Raw genomic sequence first — 24167 nt, forward strand, 5'->3', positions numbered from 1 at the left:
TGACGTAAACCATAAAATTATGGATAAAAATGAAGTTAAAATCCACAAAACCTACTGAAAAGCAAATATACATAAAGGATAACACAGATAAGAATCAGTCAAACTTCAAAACAAATTATATGCCTAGGCAGGCTTCTGAAATAAAAGTTTTCGGCCTGCGAAACGCCTATGTTTGAAGAGGTTTTAAGTTAGATCACGCCATATAACGCTTCTGTCAATATTTACCTGTTTGTGAAGAGTCACATAGCTCAATATTTTCTTTTTTAATGAAGCCAAATTAAAAGATACAAAAACACATACAGACATTCCTCCTGACCTTTTCTGCCCACTCTGAGACTCCATCTGGTTGATCCACCCTCTGTAGATTTCCACAGGGCTGGTACGGATGCTCAGGGTCTTGTTCTGCAGGACCTCTTGCACGGGGCCCTCCAAGATCTGGCGCAAGGCATTCTGCCCACGGGCGTTGCGGTAGAAGCTCACCACCAGGCGGATAACCGTCGGATTCCCCGTGAGGATGTCACGGATTTGATCGACTTTCGACCTGCAAGAATGCAGCATGACAGGAGCAGTTGAGCTCCAATGCAACATGAGCACAGTGCTCAAAGCACAAGCTTTTTCTGTGGTGGCTCCCTGTTTGTGGAATGCTCTCCCCAGGGAGTTTGGGCTGGCACCTTCATTGTACACCTTTAGGCACCAGGAAAAAACATTCCTCTTTGGCCGATTGACGTCCAATGCCCTTTTTACACCTGGAAAAAAAGTCCACTTTTGGAGCTAGCAAGAGAAACAAATTAGTCCCCCTCTCTATATTCCTGCGTACCAGTGATCTGGTGGGTTCCCAGGTTCCACCAGAGCAGTGACTCACTCGGAGACACACCAGGGAGCCTCCACAAAGGACATGTCATTCTACTGCATATTTAGAGCAACAATAAACTAAATCAGGCCACTACGAATGATGTGGCGATGCGGCAGTGTGACAAGCCACTCGAAAATAACCAGTTAGAAGACAAAACCAGCACCTCATACAGAGTCCTCTTCATCATTGCTAGTTAAAAAGGGATGAGGTGATAGGATAAGACCCTTCTCTGCCTGGGATACCAGATAGCCGCTGCCAGTGAGGGCAGGGAATACTAGGACTAGATGGATCTGTGGTCTGACTCAGTTCCTAGGAAAGGGAGGCTGACATCTTTACTAAGGCGAGAATGCTGTCAGCAACCAGGACAAGGAAGGCAGAAGCCTTAAGGGTAGAAGGGAGAAAACGTAGGATCAAGAAACAGGATACTCACTCAATCTCCTCTTGCAAGGCGCTCCTGAAGAGCTGGAGCAGGAGGTAGGCCTCTCTGGCGTTGGAGGCGTAATTGTACAGGGTGAAGACCACAGACTCCATGAACTTTGTGGACTTGTTCTGTGGCATCTGCATGATCAGCCGGGCCAAATAAACCGGGTGGGTCTGGGAGGAGAGACATTTTCATATGCAGAAATCTGTTTTAGCCTTATTCCCTCTGACTGTGGAAGCTGATTGTGGCTAGTAGCCATGGAGAGCCTTCCCCTGCATAAATTTGCTTAGTCCTCTTTGAAAGACTTCTAGGCTGCTGGCTATTGGTGCCTCCTGTGGGAGGGAGTTCCATAGTTTAACTATGAAGAAGTGTTTGGTGTAATGTAATGTAATGTAATGTAATGTAATGTAATGTAGAAGGGCTTTTCTCTACCCCTCATTTTGGCAGTAGGGACCAAAATGTTGTCCCATGCAGGGCAAACATGTACAGAATAAGAGAGCTAAAGCTTAAAATAATGTCCAAGGAAAACCAACCCTGCTGGGTAGTGCTGCCGCCACCCCCTGCAGTCATTCAAATCCTGAGTCAGGGGCACGATGGCTCTTGTGTTTGTGAATCCCAACGATGCCCAGAAACAAGCCTAACAGTTCACTTCTTGTTGTTGGAGCCCCAAGCCCACAAATGGCTCAGTAGCAGATAACCAAGCATTGAGGTACCTGATTCAGGGCCAAAGCTCCCTTTTAATAGGCAGCACAAGGAAATAAATACAAATATTTTATTAAGGAGGCTGCAAAACAAAAACAAGAACCTTTTTAACATAAAAAGACAGTGAAGAAAAGGCTAACAGTTTAAAGATAGCTTTGGGAATTTGAGTACAGTATGATCGCATCTTACGCAGGGTTTCAGTTCCAAGGGTTCTGTGTATATGCAAGAACATGAATATTCAGAGCCTTGGCACCACCCCCATGTGAGCATCCAGGCGCTTCTGGAGCTGGTGTGCAAGCAAGGCAGAGAGTGTAAAAGCTCTCTTTGCCCCTGGTTGAACTTCCACAAGTTAAATGGGCATATGATGCGATCGCCCTGTGCAGACCTTAAGCTAGTTTGCCTCACCCTATTAGTCACAGACCCCAATTGCTTTTGAGGTTGCTGGGTTTCTTTATTATCACATGGTACATAAATTTTATGAAATAAAAAGAACAGACAATACTAATTTTTGCCTTGGGTATTGCTTAGGAAGTCGCCAGCTGACCTGCAGTTGGTAGAAGAGGTGCTGATATGCCTCCAGGATCTTCCGCTTCTCCCTGCTGAGGGACTTCAGCCCTTGCTCTTTGCTCCGGCCCATCAGATTGGAGAGTTGCTCCTTGTTCTTCTTCGTCAGCTTCTTGCAGTGAGAGACCACCTCCTGCCAAGGGGAAGAGTTGACGACTGACAGACACACACAAAGCATTCTCCCCTTGTTTGCAGAGCACCAAAAACAAACGAACTCGCCTCTTTTTGAACTCAAAGCTACACCCCCCTGGATGGCAGAGAAATCAGGCTGCAAACAGGTTGGTCAGCAAGATCATGGATTAAATGGCAACAGCTTCTTTGAGAGAGAAAAAGAATCAGAAGAGGCTGTACTATTAGCAGAACCTTAACTGGTCCACAGCACAAATTACCGTATTTTTCGCCCTATAGGACGCACTTTTCCCCCTCCAAAAATGAAGGGGAAATGTGTGTGCGTCCTATGGGGCGAATGCAGGCTTTCACTGAAGCCTGGAGAGCGAGAGGGGTCGGTGCGCACCGACCCCTCTCGCTCTCCAGGCTTCAGGAGAGCCCCACCGCCAGCCCCACAAACTGGGGGCGGGGGGGGGGGGGGAGAAGCCTGACTTGGTTAGAAGGCTGGCGGGGGGAGAAGCCTGCTCCTCCCCGTCGCCAGCCCCGCAAACTCGGGGGACAGCGGGAGAGGCGCAGCGCGCCTTTCCCGCTGTCCTCCGAATTGGTTAGAAGGCTGGCGGAGGGCTTCCCCCTCCCCCAGCCCCGCAAGCTCCCAGAGCGAGGCCAAAGCTGCACGCAGCTTCGGCATCGCTCTGGGTCCCGTTCTGGGGGCTGGGGGAGAGGGAAGCTCGGGCTTCCCCCGCCCCCGCCCCGCGCCTGGGGGGGGGGGAATAATTTTTTTCCCTTTATTCCCCCCCCCCCCAAATCTAGGTGCGTCCTATGGGCCGGTGCGTCCTATAGGGCGAAAAATACGGTATCTGCCTGGAAACTAAACTGGCCACAGCAGAAGTGATATGTGGTTTCTCTAACATGGACTTTGCCAACCTGGTGCCCTCCAAAACAGGGCAGCAGATTGGCAAAGGCCACTCTAGAGCATGCCCTTGGAGGTCACAAAAGCCACCCCCAACAGAAAAGCAAGGGGCAGAAGGACTGAGCAAAGGAGGAAGCCCGGCATTGGAGGAGCCCAGATGGCCCTTTAAGAGGTGGGTGGGTAGTGATGCTGCTTCTGGATGGGTGCCTAGCTTGGTTCCCATCCTTGATGGCCACTTGTTGGGAATCTGAATACTTGGCCGACAACCAAGGCAATGTGAAGGAGTAAGTCTGCCTGGTGATACAGAGGGATGGAGACAGCTCCATGATTGGTCAAGCTCTCTCACGGGAATGATGATTTATGGCCTACTAACTGTAATGTACGAGTTTGAGTTTGAGTTCAGAGTTGAGAGTTGTGAGTCGTGTAAGAGAGAGCTAGTCAAAGATCTGTGTTCTGTTCTGTTCCTGTAAATAGTTCACCGTATATAATAAACACCTATAACTACAAGTTACTGGTTCCTGCTTCATCCATCCTGTCTGCAGCCAGTTGCCAATTGCTTTCGTGAACTCTGCGTTTACTCTGCTAGGTCTGGCTAAGGTCCTGCAACTAGTCAGAAAGTTGCGAAACACCAATAGGTTATGGCGATACCACTTGCCACTTTAAGTAAAGGTAAAGGTACCCCTGCCCGTACGGGCCAGTCTTGCCAGACTCTAGGGTTGTGCGCTCATCTCACTCTATAGGCCGGGAGCCAGCGCTGTGCGCAGACACCTCCGGGTCACGTGGCCAGCGTGACAAGCTGCATCTGGCGAGCCAGCGCAGCACACGGAACGCAGTTTACCTTCAGGCTGGTAAGCGGTCCCTATTTATCTACTTGCACCTGGGGGTGCTTTCGAACTGCTAGGTTGGCAGGCGCTGGGACCGAACGACGGGAGCACACCCTGCCACGGGGATTTGAACCGCCGACCATGCGATCGGCAAGTCCTAGGCGCTGAGGTTTTACCCACAGCGCCACCCGTGCCCCTACTTGCCACTTTAGTTCACCGTAAATAAAATGTCCCACTGGATCTAAAATGCCACCTGGAGCCCCAGCGAGGAGGGGGATAAATGGTGTGGCTGCCACTGCTGTGGCAGTAGTGGCTGCATGAAAAAAGGAAGGGGCAGCCACATTGGGGTGGGGGCCCACTGGAGGCACCGTGCCAAGGGCCCTTGATCTGCTGCTCCCTTCTGACCTGGAGGGTGATCCTGTTCTTGACCAGCAATCCAATCTTGATATCCATGAGGTTGAGGTCGCTCTCCAGCTGCTGGTTGAAGCGGATTCCCCTCACCACAGTCTCCTGGAGATCCAGCAGCTCCAGTTCCTCCCAGTAGTCCCGCTGGCTGCGTTCTAGCAGGTGGGCAAAACGCCGGACAGTGCTGAGGGGTGGCTTCCCACTGTGTACTAGCAGGAGAGAGAGAGAGAGAGAAAGAGGCTTGTCGGTTTCAGAGTAAGACCTCTTGTCCAAGTACATCACATGAAAGCAGGTTCCCCACATCCTTGGTAAGACTCTTAGCTTAACAACAAAAATATTGAAATGTGAAGCTTCCTTAGATCCAGTACTGAAGCCGCTGAACTACACACATTGTTAATCTGCTGAGTCAAACCAACATCAACACACACCAACTCCTGGCCAATTGAATAATATTTATTGGATCTTAGTCAAGGCTCAGAATGGACTTCCAAGGTTGTTTAGGAGCCAGGGAGAGGTTTTCTTGAAAATAATAATAATAATAATAACAACAACAACAATAACAACAGTAATAAATAACAAGATTGATATACTATTTATAAGAAATCTCAAGCAGTTTACCCAAAGCTGTATGAAATAGTCACTGAAATATAGCAATAAAAATAGTAAGTTATGAAGGTAAATATTTAAAAGTATCAATAGATTTTAAAAACATATGCCAATAATAATATCACACATCTGGGTAAGTAGAGAGTTTTGAAGCCATATATAAAGACTCCACCCTTTGGAGCAGAATCCTGCCAATTTCGAATTTTAAAATTATTACCTAAATGCAGACACACTGGTCAAGCCTGTGCTAAGCTAGGATTTGTTAAATTATGGTTTATTTGATCACCCAAAACAGGAGTGGGGAACAGGATCCAGCCAGCAGGCCTGATCCTGCACTTCACTACCTCCCCCATTTTGTCAAGCGGCTGAGCCTACCCATCTGCCAAAGGCTTGGTGTCACCATGAAGTCAGGGGACCCAACAAGCCCTGCTTTGTGCCGGGGTCAGATGTACTACGCAGTTCCCAGTGGGTTAACTCTGTAGTTCAACCAGTCTCAATGGAGCTTGCTGTAAGCTGACTGGTTCTGACTGGAAGCCCCAGCAGAACCTTTTGAATAGCATAGGAGCATTTTTCCTTCGAATTTCTTAAATTCAAGCTGAAGGTTCAAAGGAAGAATTCATTTGCATCAAAAAGTTGATGCTTTTTTAATTCAAAAAAGGAATTAGGAGCAAACTTCTTCTGCTTTCCCATGCCTGACATGTACCATCCGATATGGGACAGGTGGGCACAACTGGCCCCAAACAGATTGATGGAGCTAACTAGGGCTTTGAGTCCAAAGTTCACCCCACCCCCGTCCAAACCCTGCTCAGCGGTTTTGCTATGGTTTGTTTGCTGCCAACAAACCATTACCCGAAGCCATAGTTTCTTGTTCTCTTACAAACCTTGGTTTGCTTTAACTATGGCTTGGTGTTACATGTGTACTCAGCACAGCCATGGTTTTGTTTGGCTGCCCCACCTCAGATGTTCACCAAGCTACAAAGGCACAAGGCAAGAGCAGCTGCTGAATAAGCCAAACCTTGGGGAAGGGGGAAAACCAAGCCATGGTACGTTCAATGGTCTGTTTGACAACTTGTGGTTAACTCATGGTTTGCTGAACAAACCTTGGCTTAGTGTTACATGGCAATCAGGCCAGTTTGCAAACTCAGGTTACATGAAACCCAGATACTTACCCAACATCCTGTAATCTTCTCGTGCCTTGTTAGCTCGTACAAATGCCTGGATTTTGATTACGGCCTTGACCTGTCAAGGGATGTCAAAAGAGGGAAAGTGGTTGAAATGTGGGAGCAGGGAAGGGGTAGGAAAACATCCTGGTGGCAAACAGCAGTTGCAAAATCATAGTGGGTATATTTATTATTTATTTAATGCATTTAGAGCCCAACTTTTTCCCAAGTGGGGATTCAAGGCAGCTTTCAGCATTTAAAAACATCATTATAAAATACTCATCTGGCACCTTCGTTATGCACCTTTGGTGCCGGGTAAAAACATTCTTCTTCAACCAGGCCTTGGGCTGATTAATATTCCATGGCCTTTAAAATGTGTTTGTGGGAGGAGGGATTATGGGTTTCGTTTTTGTTTTTAGTTATGTACTTTGTGGTTTTATACTGTATTTTTATGCTGTGAACCACCCTGAGATCTTTGGATGAAGGGCAGTATACACAATTTTAGTAATAATAAAAACAACAACAACAACTATAATAACCACTATACCACCACTAACTATCTTGGAGCACCTGGCTGATTATGGCTAAAAATTGTTAGAATTCCTGCTCCATGATTGCAGTCATGGGATTTTTGTCTATCACATGACGGTGTGTGTTTTGACTCCACGGAGTGGAAAATGAAGGAGACAGGATGTTTGTGTTGCTGTGTTCCGTGAAGTGGGGCTATTGTCCTTTGTTCTTTTTCTCTTTGATGTCTGATGCTAGAGAGAGAGGGAGCCATGTCGCAGTGCTCCGTGTTTGTTTATATGTAAATAAAATAGATTAGCCAAAATGCTGAGTTGCTGAGGTCTGTTACGCAAGCTGCGAAGACTCTGCGGTTCCCTAAGTGTGCCGATGTCTGTTGTCATCGGTCGCTGTGATGTTCGGGCAGAATAAAGTTTTTGAAGCTCCTGAATGATCAACCAGGAGGGAGGGAACATGCCAGTCAGGCGTGTATCTCTGCCAGGGTCCTACTCGAGTGTAGGACGAGCTCCTGACAAAAATGGGTTTGGTATGACCCATCATTTACAGTGATGTTATGCACAGGTGTGTGTGTGTGGGAAAAACACAACCTACTCACATTCTTCCTGAAGTAGGCCAACCTCTGTCGATACTGTCTGCGTATTCGCCACATCCGTACCCAGGCTTGAATCTGAACACAGCAGTAGGAACAGCACAGGTGTGACAAGACCATTTTGGGCTGACGAGTCAAAGAAAATGAAAGGAAACACCCTCCCCCCAAAAGTATCTCTCCCCTTAACCTGATTTATTTCGTTAACAAATAAACATGGACAGACATGCAACTGATCTGGTGGTTTATCGTTTGTTTCATGGCCCATAAAATACTGGTGCTGGTGACAGCAAAAGGTGGGCTTCAAAGATAGGAATAAAATAAATACCTTGATGACAGCACCTGTGTTCTTCTGGAAATGCCGCAGCCTTTCCAGGTAACGCCTCCGTTGCTGGTACCCACGCCAGTAAGCCTGTGAGGAGACAGCATGGGAACTGGCTTAGGGCTGAAAAAGGCCCTGGATACAAACCTGGTCCCAGCCACTGCATGATGGCCTTAAGTCAAATTTGCTGCTCTAGCCCATTGCTACCTCCTTTAGGGGCAGCAGGCTCTTTAGGGGCAGCAGGCTCTGGGGGCTTCCTCCAGCCCAGGAACGCAAACCCAGGATCCAAACTGCCCCACCCCTGAGCTGCAGCTCTTCCCAGCTGTGATATCAGAGCCTCTAACCTAAGGACCCCACTCCGCAAAGAGCAGATTCTTCCACATCTGGGCTGGCAGCCTCCCCCATAATACCCAGGATTTATGCACCTGTTACGAACGCTCAAAGGTGCTTCACGTAAATGTCGCAACAAGACACTGTACAACAGGGGTGGCTAACTTTTTCTGGTCTGAATGCCACCTGCAACCTGGTCGCTGCAGGTCATCTGCAGGTGTGGCCACCCCACACTCTCCTCACAGCCCCAGGACAGTCTCTCCCCCCCCCCAGTTGATCTGTCCAAGATGGCGACAGCTTAGCAAGCAGGCTTCGGAGCACGGCAGATTACAGGACTGTAATTAGCATCAATTGTTACCCAAGGAAGCAAATTTTCCTTTTTTTCACTTTTCTACTTTAAAACTTACCAACCTACTGAGATTCTATCAGCACCTTCTTATCTATGCTACGAGAAACACCTTGGGCAAGTTCTGCGAAATATCCTGGGCAGGCCGCCAGCCGCTAGCTATTAACTGCCAGCTCCCTTTTATTCTTTGCTCCTGGAACTCCTGGCAGTCACCACACAGAGAAACTCTTAAATTGAACAAACTGAGGAGAGGACATGATCGCCCCCCTCCCCAAGCAACAGATGAATGCCCACTTCAGCCCAGGAACGCAAGACCAATCTTGCATCACTTTGCCCTCCTCTAATTTTCCTTTTGGCCCACCCAAACTAGTGGGGTATTGAGGCAGCAAATTTTGCTCAGAGATCCAGAGCAGGCCCCCAGACTGAAGGTCAGCCACCCTTGCGCCTGTCGGTTAATTCCCATGTTCCTGAGTCAGACTTCTTGCCCATAGAGCCCAGTAATTGGCTGTGCTGACTGACAAAGACTCTCCAGTGCAGAGGAGGGCCTTCACAACCCCTCCAACCTGAACCTTTAAATAATAACAATATTGATAAGCACTAGAAGTCGAGCCCAGGGCATTCTGCATGCCAAGCAGATGCTCTGCACCTGAGCCGTATCATTGCCCCCACAGCACAGGTGTGAGCTCTAGGCAGAGATGAGACCCATAGGTGGGGTTTCTAATTCTTTGCTACACCCACATCAGCTGCCCCATCACAGGGGAAGAACAACTTTAAAGAACGATGTAGGCCTGCAGCAATAATTTCTTTGGTCAGGGAATGGAAGACATGATGGGGCTTCAACGCCCGTTGGGGTGCAAGTATATGTGGGCTCTGGCTACTGCAGAGAAAATAATTTACAAATCATGCCTCTCTATGGGCAAGGAAAACCTGGAACATTTCTACGCCATTTGGTGGGATTTCATTTCTTCTGTGTCAAATTCAGATATACAAAAACCTCTTTTCTCCTACCAAATTGTGAAATTTGGCTTTTGTTGTATTTTGCTTCTTTTATTTTTCTGCATTATTTTCTCTCTGGGTTTTTTTTCAGAAAATGCAAACATCTGTACTGCTGCTATGTCTTGTGCGTAGCTTTGATTATATAAAATCAAAAGTACAAAAAGCATAAATTAAAACCTTTACTATTATCTGAAAAATATGCAACATAAAGCCATCAAAATTACAGATTTAAATTTTTTTTTTTGGGCGGGGGGGGAAACACAATGAACAGCACAATTCTTAAAAGTCTAGGCTCAGGGCAGCTGCGTTCTCCTACCTGGATCTTGAGAGCGGCTGGCACCTGCTTGCACCACAAGCTCCGCCGGGTTGCAAACTCCTGCCGGGCCAGGAAGCCCCTCATCCGGGCCTGCAGCTTCACAACCAGCGAAGTGCTCGATTCCCACAGACGCTCCCGATCGTGGGCAGCTGTAACCCGGGCAACAGTGGACTGTAGGCACAGAGAGATGCATGGGGTCAGAAGACCATCATAAGAGCTTGGTTGCTGGATCAGGCCAAAGGGGCCCCATCTGGTCGAGCCCTCTGCTCTGAATCAGATGCGCCCCAATGAGAAGCCTGCTCTCACAGCACTTGATATTCAGAGCTAGACTGCCCCTGGACATGGAGGTTCTGCTATCCCTGTAAAGGCCAACTGGATTGGACAAAAAGCTCCTGCAGTTTATTTAGCATGACACACACACTTAACCAAACATACAGCTTGCTAGTAGGTCAAATCAGAATAGTCATTAAGCAACTCCCTTCAGAAGGTTGCTATGGGGCTGGAGGGTGGGGCAAGGCAGCTGGAACCAGCCACCTCCTGACGGCAAACCCAGACACCCCCAAAACAGCTCTCATCCCTCACAGTTGTCCTTCTGGCAGCAGCTCCCTTTTGAGTTGGAGGTGAGAAAAGCTGCCCCACCCGAGTGGCCGATACAGAGCCTCTCACTCCTCCGTTCTGCTTCCTAGCTCACAGGTACAAAGAGAGAGACCTGTATTTCCTCCCGGCTGAGATGCTCCGCATTGAGGGCACAGGGGCGAGGCTGGTCCCAGGAGCCTTCAAAGGTCTGCAGGCTGAAGTAATATTCTGTCCCATCCTTCAGCTTGTGCCGGACCCAAGGTAGTCTGGAGTTCCCTGCAGGTTACGTTTTTAAAAAAGGAAAAGAAAGTTAGAATTAAACACTCCACAGAGACACTGTTGTAAGAAAGTGCAAGCTTTCAAATCCTTGAATTTGAGCATTAATGGTAAAAAAATGAGGGTGGGGGGAGTGACACACATATCTCGCTTTACCTGGGGCTTTTTTGGAAGCCATGAGAGCACTCAGCTGGGCCTGGTAGGAGGCAGCACACTCCATCGCCACACCACAGATAGAGACGTCCGGATTGCGCAGGACCCTGGCTGTCTGTGCCGCGTTCCCTTCCTTGATGGCTTGATTGATGGCAGCGGTGCCAAGAGCCACTGTGGGACAGATGGCAAAGGCAAAAGATTTTGAAGCATTGGTCCAGGTTCACCCCGCAGGGGCTAGAAACCTGACTACTTCAATGTACGTATTTAAAACATTTTTAAATCACACTTCATAAAAAGATCCAGGGTAGTGTACAAGCAGGACCCAACTCTCCCTACCGGTGATTGCAAGAAACTGGTATTCTGAGGCGTCCAGCAGGTGTAGGGAACATTTTTTGCTCCAAGCGCCAGATTCTTTTCAGGATTGGCACCACAGGCCGAAAATGAAAGATGGGTGGGAGGTGCTAACCTGCCAGTCAGATGTTATTATCATGATATCGCACGGCTGACACGTAAGCAAGGTTGTCCACCTGTCAAAATCATACCCACAGCTTGGCGAGCCTTCCCATTTAAACAAGTGTTTAAAAGAGGAGCCTGGGAAGACTTGCAAAAGCACCCATTGAAGCAGCCTCCACCTCCTCCTTCAAAGGGCACTTTTGCAAAGTCCTTTAAGCTGCCTTTGCCAGCAAAACACACCTCTTTTTCTCTCTTCCCCTTTACACTTGATCAAGTGGATGTGGTATGGGGGAAAACTTGTGGCAGGCAGATTTAACCCACTGGCAGGCCAAGATTAGCCTGCAGACTGAAGGTTCCCCACCCCTGGGCATATGGCCTCTGACAAAGGAGGCTGAGCATGGCCATCATGGCTAGTAGCTGCTTGAATGTGTCTAATCTTCTTTCAAGGCCATCCAACTTGGTGGCTGCCGTAACACCTTGCAGGAGCAAAATGGGAGTTTGCCCAGGCTTTCTTGTTCCTGAGCCTTCTCCCACCCGCTTTGCTCATGGCACCCTAAATGGTAGCAGACAGGACCACCCTTTAGGTCCTGCAGATCCAATTGAGCCAGGAAGACCCAGACGGCGCACATACTTCTCTTTGCAGCTTCAGTGTCGTGGTTCGCTTTGGAGACGCCCTCCTGGATTTCTTCCCACCACAGCATAGCTCCGGTGTCCCCTGCCATCTAAGATAGGAAAGATAAAAATGATCACAGAATTGTCTCTCGGGGGAAACATGGGTCAAATATACACTTGACTCTGAAGTTCACTGGGGGTCTTTGAGTCACCCACTACTCTCTCTCAACCTAGTGTACCTCACAGGACTGTAGCAAGAATAAAATAGGAGAGGGAAGAACACAAGCACACACACACACACTTCAGGAAGCCAAGCTCACGCCACCGTGACTGCTGTGACAGGCCAACCCCATCAGGCCTCCTCTCCCTTGACTGTTACCTGGGAGCAGTCATTCCATCAGTGGCAGAGATAGAAAACAGAGCTCATTCCATCACCTTTACTGAAAGCCCAGCCCAGCTGCATCAAACACCTCCTGCCCCTGAACTATGCCAGCTGGTCATTATAAGATCAACTCTTTAAGAACTGGTGCCTGAGTTTGATTCCCCCCCCCCCCTTCCCTCTCTGTCATTTTCCATTGTGTGTTGCCTTTTTTTTAGATTGTAAGCCTGCAGGGGCAGGGACTGTCTACTTTCAATTGATTGTTAAGTCAGCCATTCTGGAAGCCTTCTTGGTTGAAGAGAAGGGTTACAGCCGCTCCAAATAAATAATAATTCAGAGATGCAAGTAGCAATGCAAGATTTAGAGGTGGAATTGCAAACATGCACAGCACCAGTCAAAACATACTGGAATAGAACAAAAAACTTCCTAACCCCCACCTCATGCCAGTTTATTCAGTCTAGTTTATGTGAATTCATAAACACACATTCTGAAGCCGTAATAGTCTCCATCAGGCTTCCGGAAATGAACTTCTGCAATGAAGTCTCACAGTTCTGGAGAGCCAGAGAATTCTGTAAGAAGTTAGTGTGGTTTCCTACCCCACCACCCTGGAACCTGAACTTCATTCTCCTCTTCCTTCCTCTCCTACCTGGGCCTTCTGCTTCCGCATGCGGGTCAAAACATCATGGTAACGTTTAGCAACGGGGAGCGTCACATCGCAGAGGCCGGAAGAAGGAAGCAGCAGGGCTCTGAGGGTTTTCTCTGGGCTGCTCTGCTCCAGAGCCTCGTTGATCAGTCGAACAGCAAGTATTTCTGGGGACGAAAAGGAGATTTCAGGAGAACCGGGAAAACGTCTTGACCAAGCTCAGTTCAAAGATGGAGTAGTCTATAGGCCTACATTTGACGTATTAAGCTCTGATCTTTGGGCTTTCAATGTGCTTTTCCAAGCCCTTTAAACTTGTCCCAGAGGAGTTCCACCAGCACCACCTATGGAATCTCTGGCTCTCCAGATGTTGCTAGACTGCAATCCTTTGGCTGTGTCTGAGTTGAGAGAAAGCGGCCAGTGTACATAATTTGGAGGTGGTGGCAGTGGGGAAACTGGGGTTAAGCTGGGTGCTGTATGGAAAGCCTCTGAGGGTCGGGTTTAGGAACACAGGAAGCTGCCTAATGCTGAGGCAGACCATCAGTTGTCCATACTGGGCTCACCTGCATGCCACTCTAAACCACTGGAACTATGGTTTGAATGTGAACACACAATATGCTGGTGTACACCGCTGAAATCATGGGTGCTGTGCTCTAAGCCTGCTCCTGCTGAGAAATTTGGCTTCGCATTACATCCGAAAGAGGGCTTGTGATTCAGAGAGAAACCATGGGGCCAGGTTCAGGTGCTGTGCTAAGTCAGACCATGGCTTCGCTTTCGCTAGCAGCAGAGTGGCCGGGGTTTCAGCAGCGTGTACTACTTTGCTGTGCATTCTCATTTAAACCATAGGTTAGCTTGGCTACATTTTAGTCTAACTAAGGTTTAGAGTGTCATGCAAACCTGGTCACTGACTGTCAATGGCTTTCCATGGATTCAGGCAGGAGTCTTTTCCCAGCTAAACCTGAAGATACTGGGGATTGAACCTGGGACCGCCTGTACGCAAAGCAGATGCTCTACCACTGAGCTGCAGACCTTCCCTAAAGGGTCTCCAGTGCCTGTTTCACATTCACATCACTAAAATCAGAACTGAAAATGTTTTGAAAAGTGAAAGGTGACTTACTATTATTTTCTTCTTGGGCTGAGGCATTCACACTATTCACTGAAGCCTGGATGTCGTTCCAGCTCAGGAAGTCAAACTTTGTGTCCCGAGATCGGTGCTTCCATTGTGACAAGTCGTCAAAATAACTGAGAAATTAAAAACAAAAAAGCAAGACGTCGTCTTTGCATCACCCCTTTTAGAAAAAAAAAAGCAGCTATTCCCCAGGTTTGTGCACATGGCAGGTAGTTTATAGGAAGTGATTCTTTGGAGGTGCTGAAAGGAATATTGGGCATATCACTTTCAAGCTGCCTTCTTGTTTTTAAGGACAAGTTTCTGGTTGTAAAATTACAACTTACCGTACATAATTATAATGATGATATTTATTAATACCCTAAGTCTCATGGTGACTTACAGATAAAATAACAGCTAGATAACATGTACATTAAAACCAGCATAAAACAAAACAGAGAAAAATCTATAACACATTCATATTTTTCAAAAGGCAGGATTGAAACATCCCACCCGCTCAAGGAGACCACAGATAATTACAAGCCAAAGGCCTGAGGGAAAATAAATGTTTCTGCCTGGTGCATAAAGTTAAGTAAGTAATGATGGCACCAGGTAAGCCTCCCTGGGGAGAACATTCCACAAAAGGGGAGCCACCACTGAAAAGATCTGCTCTTGTTTTTCCACTCTCCTGACCTCTCATGGAGAGGGCACATGGAGAAGGGCCCCAGTTGATAGTGCTTGAAAGCAGATGAATCAATTTAGATGAGTCACTGATTTAAAATCACCAAGATGAAAAAGCCAATTGAAATCAGTGACTTAAATAAGAATTTCCACATTCTGAAATTCAGAAAACATATGACACAAGCATTCAGACTAATATAGCAACTTGACAAAGTAGCAACAAGATGCAGCAGCGGGCAGCCAAACAGAATGTTTATAGACAAAAGGTAGAAACTGAATGCAAACCCATATGCCTTCTGTTGCCTCTTACTGACCCGTTTCATATGCAGTACTAAGCCACACCATGGTTTAGCATGAACACACAAGTTTCCAGAGAGGAGACTGAAGCCGTTTTACTCCATTTCCTCCCTGCTGTGCTACCTGGGGCTAAGCCACAGTTTGGCTCAGTGTGTTGTCTGAACTGGGGCTCGTGGTTTGTTTCACTCCAATCAAACCATGAGCTCAGTAAAGATGTGTTCTGAATTGGATAGTGGTTGATAGATCTACGCTTTATTAACCAAGGCAGCTAAGAATAAAACCTCTATGCTCAAAGTACTTTTGAGTACCAGGGTCTTAGTGACAGATTGTGCTGGCTAAGATATTTAAAAGCCTGCAGATCTTCAGACCAGCCTGTGCCTCAAGATCTCCAGAGCTACAATTTCCAGAGTGGTTTAACAGTCAATCCCTCTTCCCAGGGAATTATGGGAATTGAAGCTCTGTGAGGGGAACTCTCAGCACCCTTAATAGACTAAAGCTCCCAGAATTCTTTGGGGGAAGCCAAGGCTGTTTATAGTGGTATCAGAGTACTAGGCATGACAGAGAAGAGATTTGGGGGGAAGTGGGTTTACCGCTGCGCATTGCTCTCTTCTATCTCTGACAGGCCCAAAGCAGGGCTGACCAAGCTCCTCCAGAAGCTGGAGGCGTCTCCGTCCTTGAGGGCCTGGTTGACCAGTGCCACTGCCGAAAGCATCTCCACAGCGACAAACAGCTCCTCTTGAACCAGCTCCCCCTGCAGAAAAAAGGAGATTCACAAAGAATTAAATGCAATAGCTTTTTGCCGGGGTGTGAGTCATCCCTGAGAAATTTTCTCGCTCTCCTAAGGCAACAATCCCTTGCAATGTCATCAAGGGACAGCCCATGATGTCATGTGCTGTATTCACCACCCTCGGTAGAGACTTTCTGTCAGTGGCTGTCAGGCCAGCATACCACGCTGTGATACAATATGAAAGGACACTTTCTATTGCAGACTAGCAGCACTGCAGGGCTGTTGTGCAAGGAAAGGCCCCTGGCATTGCACTCACCTGCGGGTGCTGCCGCTGAAGGGCAGACAGCTCTCGCTGATAGAGCCCCGCAGCAAAGAGGAAGACATCCGGCAGCTGAGCTTCGGGGTCTGCCAGGGAGCGCACCGTCTCCTCCGCTACCCCTTTCCGAATGGAGGCGTTGATACGGCTCACGGCCTGTGTCACTGTGTGTTAGTAGGGTGAGATAAGAACATAAGAATGCCAGAACTGTTAAAATGGAAAGGGGTCAAACCATTGCAAGTGGTGTTGAAATTTTGGGAGGTTGGATAGTTGCAATGGAATGGTCTTGGGGATGGGATGCACATTTTTATTCTTATTTAAAGGTAAAGGGACCCCCAACCATTAGGTCCAGTCGTGGCCGATTCTGGAGTTGCGACGCTCATCTTTCTTTATTGGCTGAGGGAGCCGACGTATAGCTTCCGGGTCATGTGGCCAGCATGACCAAGCTGCTTCTGGCGAACCAGAGCAGCGCACGCAAGCACTGTTTACCTTCCCGCCGGAGCGGTACCTATATATCTACTTGCACTTTGATGTGCTTTTGAACTGCTAGGTTGGCAGGAGCAGGAACCGAGCAACGGGAACTCACCCCGTCACAGGGATTCGAATTGGCGACCTTCTGATCAGCAAGTCCTAGGCTCTGTGGTTTAACCCACAGCACCACCTGCGTCCCTTTTTATGATTATTACTTTGTCATAATTAAAAAAACTTTTAAAACACAACTTAAATTGGGTACAACTGTATGAGTCTTGAAATGATCCTCACTGAAATCTAAACATTGAAAATATATGGAGCAAATTTCTCCCCACTCTTCATATTCTTCCAGTGGAACTTTGCATCTTCTCTAACTGCAATTTCTAACATATTTTTCTGCCACTAACCTCGCACAGGTAAAGTAATGCCTTTGCAGGTCCTCTGTTAATGCACCCCTTGTGATCAAAAGTGCTTTGTGAAGAGACAGTTTCAAGCAGTTGTCAAAGGGGCCAAACAGATGGTATGGATAACCAAGAATTGCAATGATAGCAGAGAGATTATTCAAGCTGCACAGCCAATAATTCTGTCCACTTGCTGCCATAATGAGTACAGTACTGGTCAGCTCCTGGGGGTATGTTGCAACTCTCTAGCACGCGTTCATGGTTACTTGTATTCTCTGCAGTACCCAATAAACTTTTAAGTAATTTTTAAAAAAAGACCACAAGGAGAACCTACTCAATCAGGCCAAGGGCCCATCCTGCTCAGTACGTGACTCACAAAGGTGAGTTCAGATCTCTGGTAATGCATCTCAACCTGGTGCTTGACGACAAAATCTGCTCCTAAGTGGGTAGCAAAACCAGGGGGGCTGATGAGCGCACAGCATCCCACAACTAGGCTGCCACACATGGTATACATAGGGTATATTGGGTTCTTGAGCCATCCACCAACCACAGCTCAGCGACAGAGTATCCCCCTTCCATGCATAACAACCCCACAGGCCTAAGGTTCATCACCACCCCATCCCTAAACAAATGAATACACTAATAATTATTCTGCATGTTACAAATAAAGTATAGGCCAGACAGCAAGTTCCCCCAGGAATGAATGGTTTCTGGCAATTTCCCAAGTGACACATATCAATCATTTGAGGCACAACACACCAAAGAATTCTGAATATGCCTAAACCCCCAGGGCCCACTCACTAGCCCTCAGTCCTAAGGGCAGATCTTCTCTCACCAGCACGTTCTTGATCTCCTCTTTCATTGGCCACGTAAAGCCCAGCTTGGATTTCCTCTTGCTCAAGCAAGTCCGCATAGCCCAGCTCCTGAGAAAAAGGGCAAAAGGATGGCTTAAATGCAAGCTAATAGGGAGCGTGATTGGCTGGAAAGAACAAGGTTGGCTGGGGAATCTCACTGCAACTGGGCAGTTTAAGGCATTGCACGGAAGCCCAACAGTAGCCTGGCCGCTGCAGCAGAACCAGAATTGTAATGAGAAAAGGCTCTTCCAACAGCCTTTGCCAACCTGGTGCCCTCCAACTCCTATCAGCCCCAGGTAGCCCAAAACCTCTGGAGGCCACCAGGTTGGCAAAGGCTACCTTAGCACAAAATTTGAGCTAAAGTCCCCAGTTGTTTGTACTCTAGAAAGGGCTTTTTGCTTCAATGTGGAGAAGGAGCCTGCAAGCATCTTTAGAGATGTGTCCAGAACAAGATTGCTTCTGTCCTTGGGAACTGTCAGTCAACTTCTTTGTACATAGCCAGAGGCCTTTACAAAATATCAGATACAGAATTTCCAAAGCGTTACATGAATTAAAGGAGAAACTTGTTATGGAAGGTCACAGGACCACTGTTAATAATCACGTACACCAGGGATAACAAAACACTGAATTAGAATCGATAATACTTTATAAATCCTGCCTTGGGAATTGTGGCCAATCAGCTGGGGGGGGGGCAAATAGTTCCGATTCACAACTGCCCTTCTCCTCCTCCTTCCCACCAAGCCAAATGAGCCTTACCAGAGCCTTCTGCGCCCGGTCAGTGCTCAGCTGATCCAAGTACCAGTCCGCATTCTCTCGCCGCAGGTTCCTCAAAGCCAGGGCAGGATCCTGCAAAGCGCAGTACAACCCCTGGGGATCCTGTTCCTCAAGGGCATCGTCCACCAGCTCCAGAGCACCTTTCGCTATATGTTTTCAGAAAATAAAAAGTAATCGCGAAGAGTGCTTATGTATCGAAAAGCAAATCGCTTCTCCCTCTTCTCAGGGCCATAGCGCAGTGGTACAGCACCTACCCTGCACTGATGCTTAATCCACCCCCCCCCCGGGGCGGGCACCTCCTCTTTATAGGGTCTTTGCAGTGCTTTAAAAAAAAAAAGACCCCTACAAGTGGCTGCCTCTCAGAATACAGACAGTGGGTTACGTTGCAGGTCATCGCACACGGAAGGCCATTTCCCCCTCTTCCGGTGCTGAACATGGCTCGTGTGTGTGGTCATGCGGGCATCAACTGCATGCAAATTGAGAGCTGCCTGCACAGGCCTTTGAGTACAATAAAACTTCACCTGTCATTACAGAGATATGGGTCCAAATTTGGGACATGGCAGAAGCTGGCAGAGAAAGTGGATAGAGAAAAAGGTTTTCTCCCTCTGTCATAACACTAGAACTCATGCGCATCCAACAAAGCTGAATGCTGGAAGATTCAGAACAGACAAAGTTTTTCTTTTCTTCCCACGGTGCAGTTAATCTATGGAACTCGCTCCTGCAGGAGGCAGCGATGGTCACCAGCTTGGACAGCTTTAAAAGTGGATTAGTCAAATTCACAGAGAAGAAGGGTATCAATGGTGACTAGCCACAATGGCTCGGCCTCCATGATTTGGGCTCTCAACATTAGTTGGGGAAGGATGGAGAACCTGCAACCGCCCCAAGGTCAAGGCTGCTGGGGAATTGTGGTCCAAAAACACCCCAAAGGCAAGATATCAGAATCTTATCTTTAATTTCACTCCTTTATTGTGAATAGCATTTTATAGAGGTATAAATAACTGTAAATATGAAAAGAGGAAAAGTATTCTCTAATTTTTTTCCTTGGTTATATGTATTTTCTTTTTCCTTTGTATTTTCTTTTGTTGTAAATATGTCGTATGTTTTCTAATTTGTACTTAATAAAAATGAAAAAAAAATTAAAAACAAAAACACCCCAAAGGCCACAGGTGAGCCAGTGCTGCTTTAGGGCAAATCATGCTTAAGCGCCATATCTAGACTGAACTGCTGAACTCCAAAGAGGTTGCCCTGAGTAGGGCAGAGAGGCTGCCGTTCTGCTTACCATTTGCGTTGTTGATGCTGCTTTGTATCTCGGCCTGGGTCAGGCACCGATCATAAATATCTTCGCCATCGGGGATTTCTTGTAGAGGCTGAGTGTGCGGAAGAAAAAGGCAACACTTTTGGTTTCAATCTGTTGCCCTCCAGACTGTGCTGGCTGGGGCTAATGGGAGTTGTAGTCCCAAACATCTGGAGAGCCCTAGATTGGCAAAGTCTGTTTTAAGAGCATCTCTTCTAGCCAAGCATTCTGTGGGGCTCTAAATTGTGGACGTTGATTGAATATATACTATTGATTGAATATATAGTATATAGTGATATTTTTATGCTATTGTAAACAGCTCAGAGATTTCTTCAAAATATGGAGGGGTATACAAATGACCTAAATAAAACCACCACCACCACTTTCACCACTACATTTATCCGAAATGCATCAGTGTGACCACCTCCACCTCAGACAACCTTTGCTTACCTGGTACTTCCCATTCTTGGCTTTCTCTGCCTTGGCCAGGTAGAGAACTTCCTGGTAGATGGCCCCGAAGCCCTCCCGAAGGCTGGAGAGCATGGCATTGGGGTTGTGCAAGGCCAGGACAGTCTCCTCCGCAACCCCTTTTTCCACTGCTTTGTTGATGGCCAGGACTGCGGCGTGGACTAGGGGGTGGGAATAAGAAAGGCAAAGTCCAGTGTTAGGCAGCAAAGACACAAACGCCAAACGCCCTCCACCCCACAGTGACATAGCACAGTTTCCATCTTGGAACCTGCTTTAAAAACAACGAAGAACAAAGAAACAAAGTACAACGGCTGTGTGGAGTTCATTATTGCAGTTGGAATAGAACAATCAGGAGGTTCGGTGCACTTTTGCAGACACTCCCACAGGATGGGGGAAGCCATGTACCTTAAATGTGTGGTGTAGATGTGGCCTAATATGGTGACATGAGAGAGCCAGCAGTAAATCATACTGAGCAAGCTGGGGTTAACTCTTTGTTGGCAAAACAGGATTTGCACAGGAGTGTCGGGTCTAATGAGCACAGCAACTCAGGTCTTGCTCCCATGAAGCAGTTGCCAAGGCCAAAGCTCCCCATCTCCCGACAGTTGGCTAATTCTTGTCTCCAGGGTGTTTCCCAAGCAACTGCGAGACTTTGTCTACATTCTTGCCTTTGCTCCTCCCACCGCATACATCTCCTGGTTCTGGGAGATCAGAGGGAGGGGAGCTTGTTGCAGCAGGAGGGGGAGACACCCGTGCCTCTTCACCAGCCTGACCCACCTCTGCCTCTTGGCCTCTCTCCTCTCCAGTCTCCACTTCTGCCTCCAATTCTGGACTGCTCTCTGCCACAGCCTCTTCCTGCTCACTAAACCCTGTCGCCTCTTCAGCTTCCGACACCTCCTTCCAGTCTTCTCCCTCTGATCACTTATCGCCGTCCCATCATCAATCCCTGAGCTCTGAGCCTTCTTCTTTTGGGGTTCCCCAGCTGGTTCCTCCCACTATTCCTCTGCATCCAACCAGTCCATTATATCTGGCTATCCCTCTGGGCCACCTGTTCTTTTCTTGATTTCTCCCCTGCTGGTTCAGAGGAACAATTTGTTCCTTGCATTTTCTGGCACAGGGCAATGGGAACTCAGCTGGGTTAGACCAAAGGTTCACCTTGCCCAGTATCCTGTTTCCAACAGCGCTTGGCTGCTCACCTCTGAGAAGCCCGCAAGCAGGGCATGAAGGCAGAAGCTTTCCCTGGCACTTGGTACAGAGAGATATACTGCCCCTGAACATGGCCATTCCATTGGGTTCTCACAAATGGCCTCTCCTCCTCCACAAATGTTATCTACCTGCAGCCTCGTCCACCGAGAGCTCGTTAGCAAGGATCCCACCAATCTTGCTGAAGGATGGAAGCTGCAGACCATATTTCTCCAGCTCACGTTTCATGTGGTTTATTTCCTCCTCTAGGATAGGGAAAGAGAAAAGGTTCAATACGTCACACTCATTTAGCAGCAGCCACAAAGAGCACAATGCTTGGGCTGGGATTTCCAGGTGAACAGAAAACAAACACAGGGTCAGCAGCTGTCCTCCATCTGCTCCATAACACACAAACTAAGTATCAACAAGGGAAACACCCAACTCCCCTTCTTACCTGTGAATTTGACTTTCCCATACAAATCCTGGATCTGGGGAGCCAGCCCAAGTTTAAAGAGGTATAAACTAGGAGGGAAGACACACAAAAAAATCTGGATTTGCTTGTGCACACACAAAGGACCCAAGAGACTCCAAAACATGCTCACAGCAAAAAAAGAAGGGGAAATAAAGAACCAACTTCCACTACTCTTGAGGAGCCACGAAAGACTTGTGCTGCAATCCATGGTATGGGAGGGAGAGCAGTCAGAATTCCAGCCCCCGAACGAAGGTTGTCCCTCCTTACCTCAAAGCATGAATACAATACACCACACGAGGCATGTTCTTTTTGTCATAGATGTCTGTTGTTTCAGGGTGAAAGATCTGTTGAAAAACAGAAGTAGAATTTCAAAGGCTTAACTTCAGAACACCCATCAGGGAAATGCCTTTTTTATTAGGGCAACCAAAATATCACAAAGATTGATGAAGAGCTCTGGAGGATTCAAGAGGCTGCACTTTATTTTTGCTAATATTTAGGTTGGCGGAAATTTTAAAAAAACTGCGCTAGTATAGATTTTGGAATTATTTCATAGGGCCCAATACAGCTACATTTACTATTCACAGGAGTAATATGGGGGTGAGGAACTGGTTCCAGCCAGCGAACCAAATCCTTATCTCTGCCAACCTCCCATGAGTCAAGTTTGACAGATGGGCTGGGTGCATCTTGACCTGCCCAACACCTGATGTCATATATGTACAACAGGTATAGCGCAGGTGGGCATGACTTGGCCAAAATTGCCCACTTCTTGGGCCAAATGTGGAGACTAGCCAGAACATAAGAATTGGCTGAATTGGGCCAATGGCCCATCTAGTCCAGCATTCTATTCTCACAGTGGCCAACCAGATGCCCCAATGGAAAACCCATGAACAAGAGCCCTCTCCCCTATAGTGGTTTCCTGCAACTGGTATTTGGAAGCATTTACAGCATCCGACTCTGGATGTATGATTTCATAACATCATACATGCATAAAGTAGAATATTCCACGCTGACACCAAAAATAAACTGTGGAGGCAGAGCATAGCCATCCTGGCTAGTAACCATTGGTAGCTTTTCCTCCATGTATTTGTCTAATCCTCTTTTAAAGCCATCCAGGTTGATGGCCGTCACTGTGGCGCAACAGTAGAGGAATTGACGCAGAGTCTTCTTTATAAACAGGATGAAACTTTCCTGAAGAAAATAAACTTGTTCAGAAACAGCATAGTTAAAGAGCATAGACAGAGGCACAGTCTTAGTGATTTACTAGAGTCCCAGAGCAACTGTGTCTGCCTTAGCTTTTCATAGCAACAACAGGACTATTCCACAGACTACTCCATACACAATCCATACAGCTCTCTGACTGAGGCCCCTGGAGAGACTGGCTACTTTTATAGGGAGAATGAGTCATCACCTGAGTCACAGTGACTTAGCAGTTTGCTGTTAGCAGGCTTAGGCTTGAATGATTGTGTGGGCCTTGTAGGCCTTACCGCTTCTTCTGCTCTCCAGAACCTTTGTCTCATGACAATCCCTGCCTCCTGTGGGAGCGAGTTTCATAGGAGGAGGACTTTTACCTGCCTTGAATCTTCCAACATTCAGAGTCATTGGATGCCCATGAGTCCTAGTGTTACACGACAGAGGGACAAAACTTATCTCTATCCATGTCATGCGTAATTTTATAAACTTCTGTCATGTTGGGCTTGCGGGCTGGAGCTTCCCAGCTGCTGGATTAACGCAACCTTTTTAAGTACCAAGAGACTAGAAGGTGAATCCATTACCGTGGGCAATCCTATGTGGCTCATGGCATCCCGCCAGCGGTTGATGTTGTCCGTGTGTCGGAAGTGCAGCCCACAGGCCTAGAATGAAGGAAAGAAGAAGAAATAAAAAGAGGGTCCACATTTTCGCTCTCTGGGGCAAGGGACACGCTGCCCTCCAGTAAGTATGACTGAGCCCAGCTTCGGTCTCAGTCTTGGAGCTGCATATGGGAGTGGAAGTCACAACCCCACCATTGCACACAGATCATTCCCTTCTTTGGGGGGCGTGTGTGTGTGGTGTTGCATAACCAAAGCAG

The 24167-nt window shown here is 47.5% G+C and overlaps 1 protein-coding gene across 5 annotated transcripts in view; it reads right to left on the reverse strand.

Moving 5' to 3' along the window:
- IQGAP3 (IQ motif containing GTPase activating protein 3) overlaps positions 1 to 24167 on the reverse strand; it is a 41400-nt gene that overhangs the window by 11326 nt on the left and 5907 nt on the right. For 3 of the 5 annotated variants that reach the window (XM_083417255.1, XM_083417254.1, XM_083417256.1), the window contains 23 exons: positions 23875 to 23952; positions 22370 to 22446; positions 22085 to 22152; positions 21783 to 21896; positions 20434 to 20612; positions 19969 to 20056; positions 18672 to 18835; positions 17897 to 17984; positions 16190 to 16353; positions 15737 to 15897; positions 14181 to 14305; positions 13070 to 13233; positions 12064 to 12154; positions 10983 to 11150; positions 10684 to 10826; positions 9975 to 10145; positions 7993 to 8076; positions 7674 to 7745; positions 6563 to 6632; positions 4788 to 4996; positions 2521 to 2673; positions 1284 to 1447; positions 317 to 541 (listed from right to left, as the gene is read on the reverse strand). In XM_083417255.1, coding sequence (XP_083273381.1) covers positions 317 to 541; positions 1284 to 1447; positions 2521 to 2673; positions 4788 to 4996; positions 6563 to 6632; positions 7674 to 7745; positions 7993 to 8076; positions 9975 to 10145; positions 10684 to 10826; positions 10983 to 11150; positions 12064 to 12154; positions 13070 to 13233; positions 14181 to 14305; positions 15737 to 15897; positions 16190 to 16353; positions 17897 to 17984; positions 18672 to 18835; positions 19969 to 20056; positions 20434 to 20612; positions 21783 to 21896; positions 22085 to 22152; positions 22370 to 22446; positions 23875 to 23952 — 3020 coding nt within the window. Of the gene's footprint in view, positions 1 to 316; positions 542 to 1283; positions 1448 to 2520; positions 2674 to 4787; positions 4997 to 6562; positions 6633 to 7673; positions 7746 to 7992; positions 8077 to 9974; positions 10146 to 10683; positions 10827 to 10982; positions 11151 to 12063; positions 12155 to 13069; positions 13234 to 14180; positions 14306 to 15736; positions 15898 to 16189; positions 16354 to 17896; positions 17985 to 18671; positions 18836 to 19968; positions 20057 to 20433; positions 20613 to 21782; positions 21897 to 22084; positions 22153 to 22369; positions 22447 to 23337; positions 23439 to 23874; positions 23953 to 24167 lie in introns of those variants that run through there. The other 2 variants (XM_083417257.1, XM_083417258.1) reach the window with 2 other exon arrangements.

Source organism: Podarcis tiliguerta, assembly GCF_965153285.1.
Source record: "Podarcis tiliguerta genome assembly, chromosome: 16".
NCBI classification, from domain to species: domain Eukaryota; kingdom Metazoa; phylum Chordata; class Lepidosauria; order Squamata; family Lacertidae; genus Podarcis; species Podarcis tiliguerta.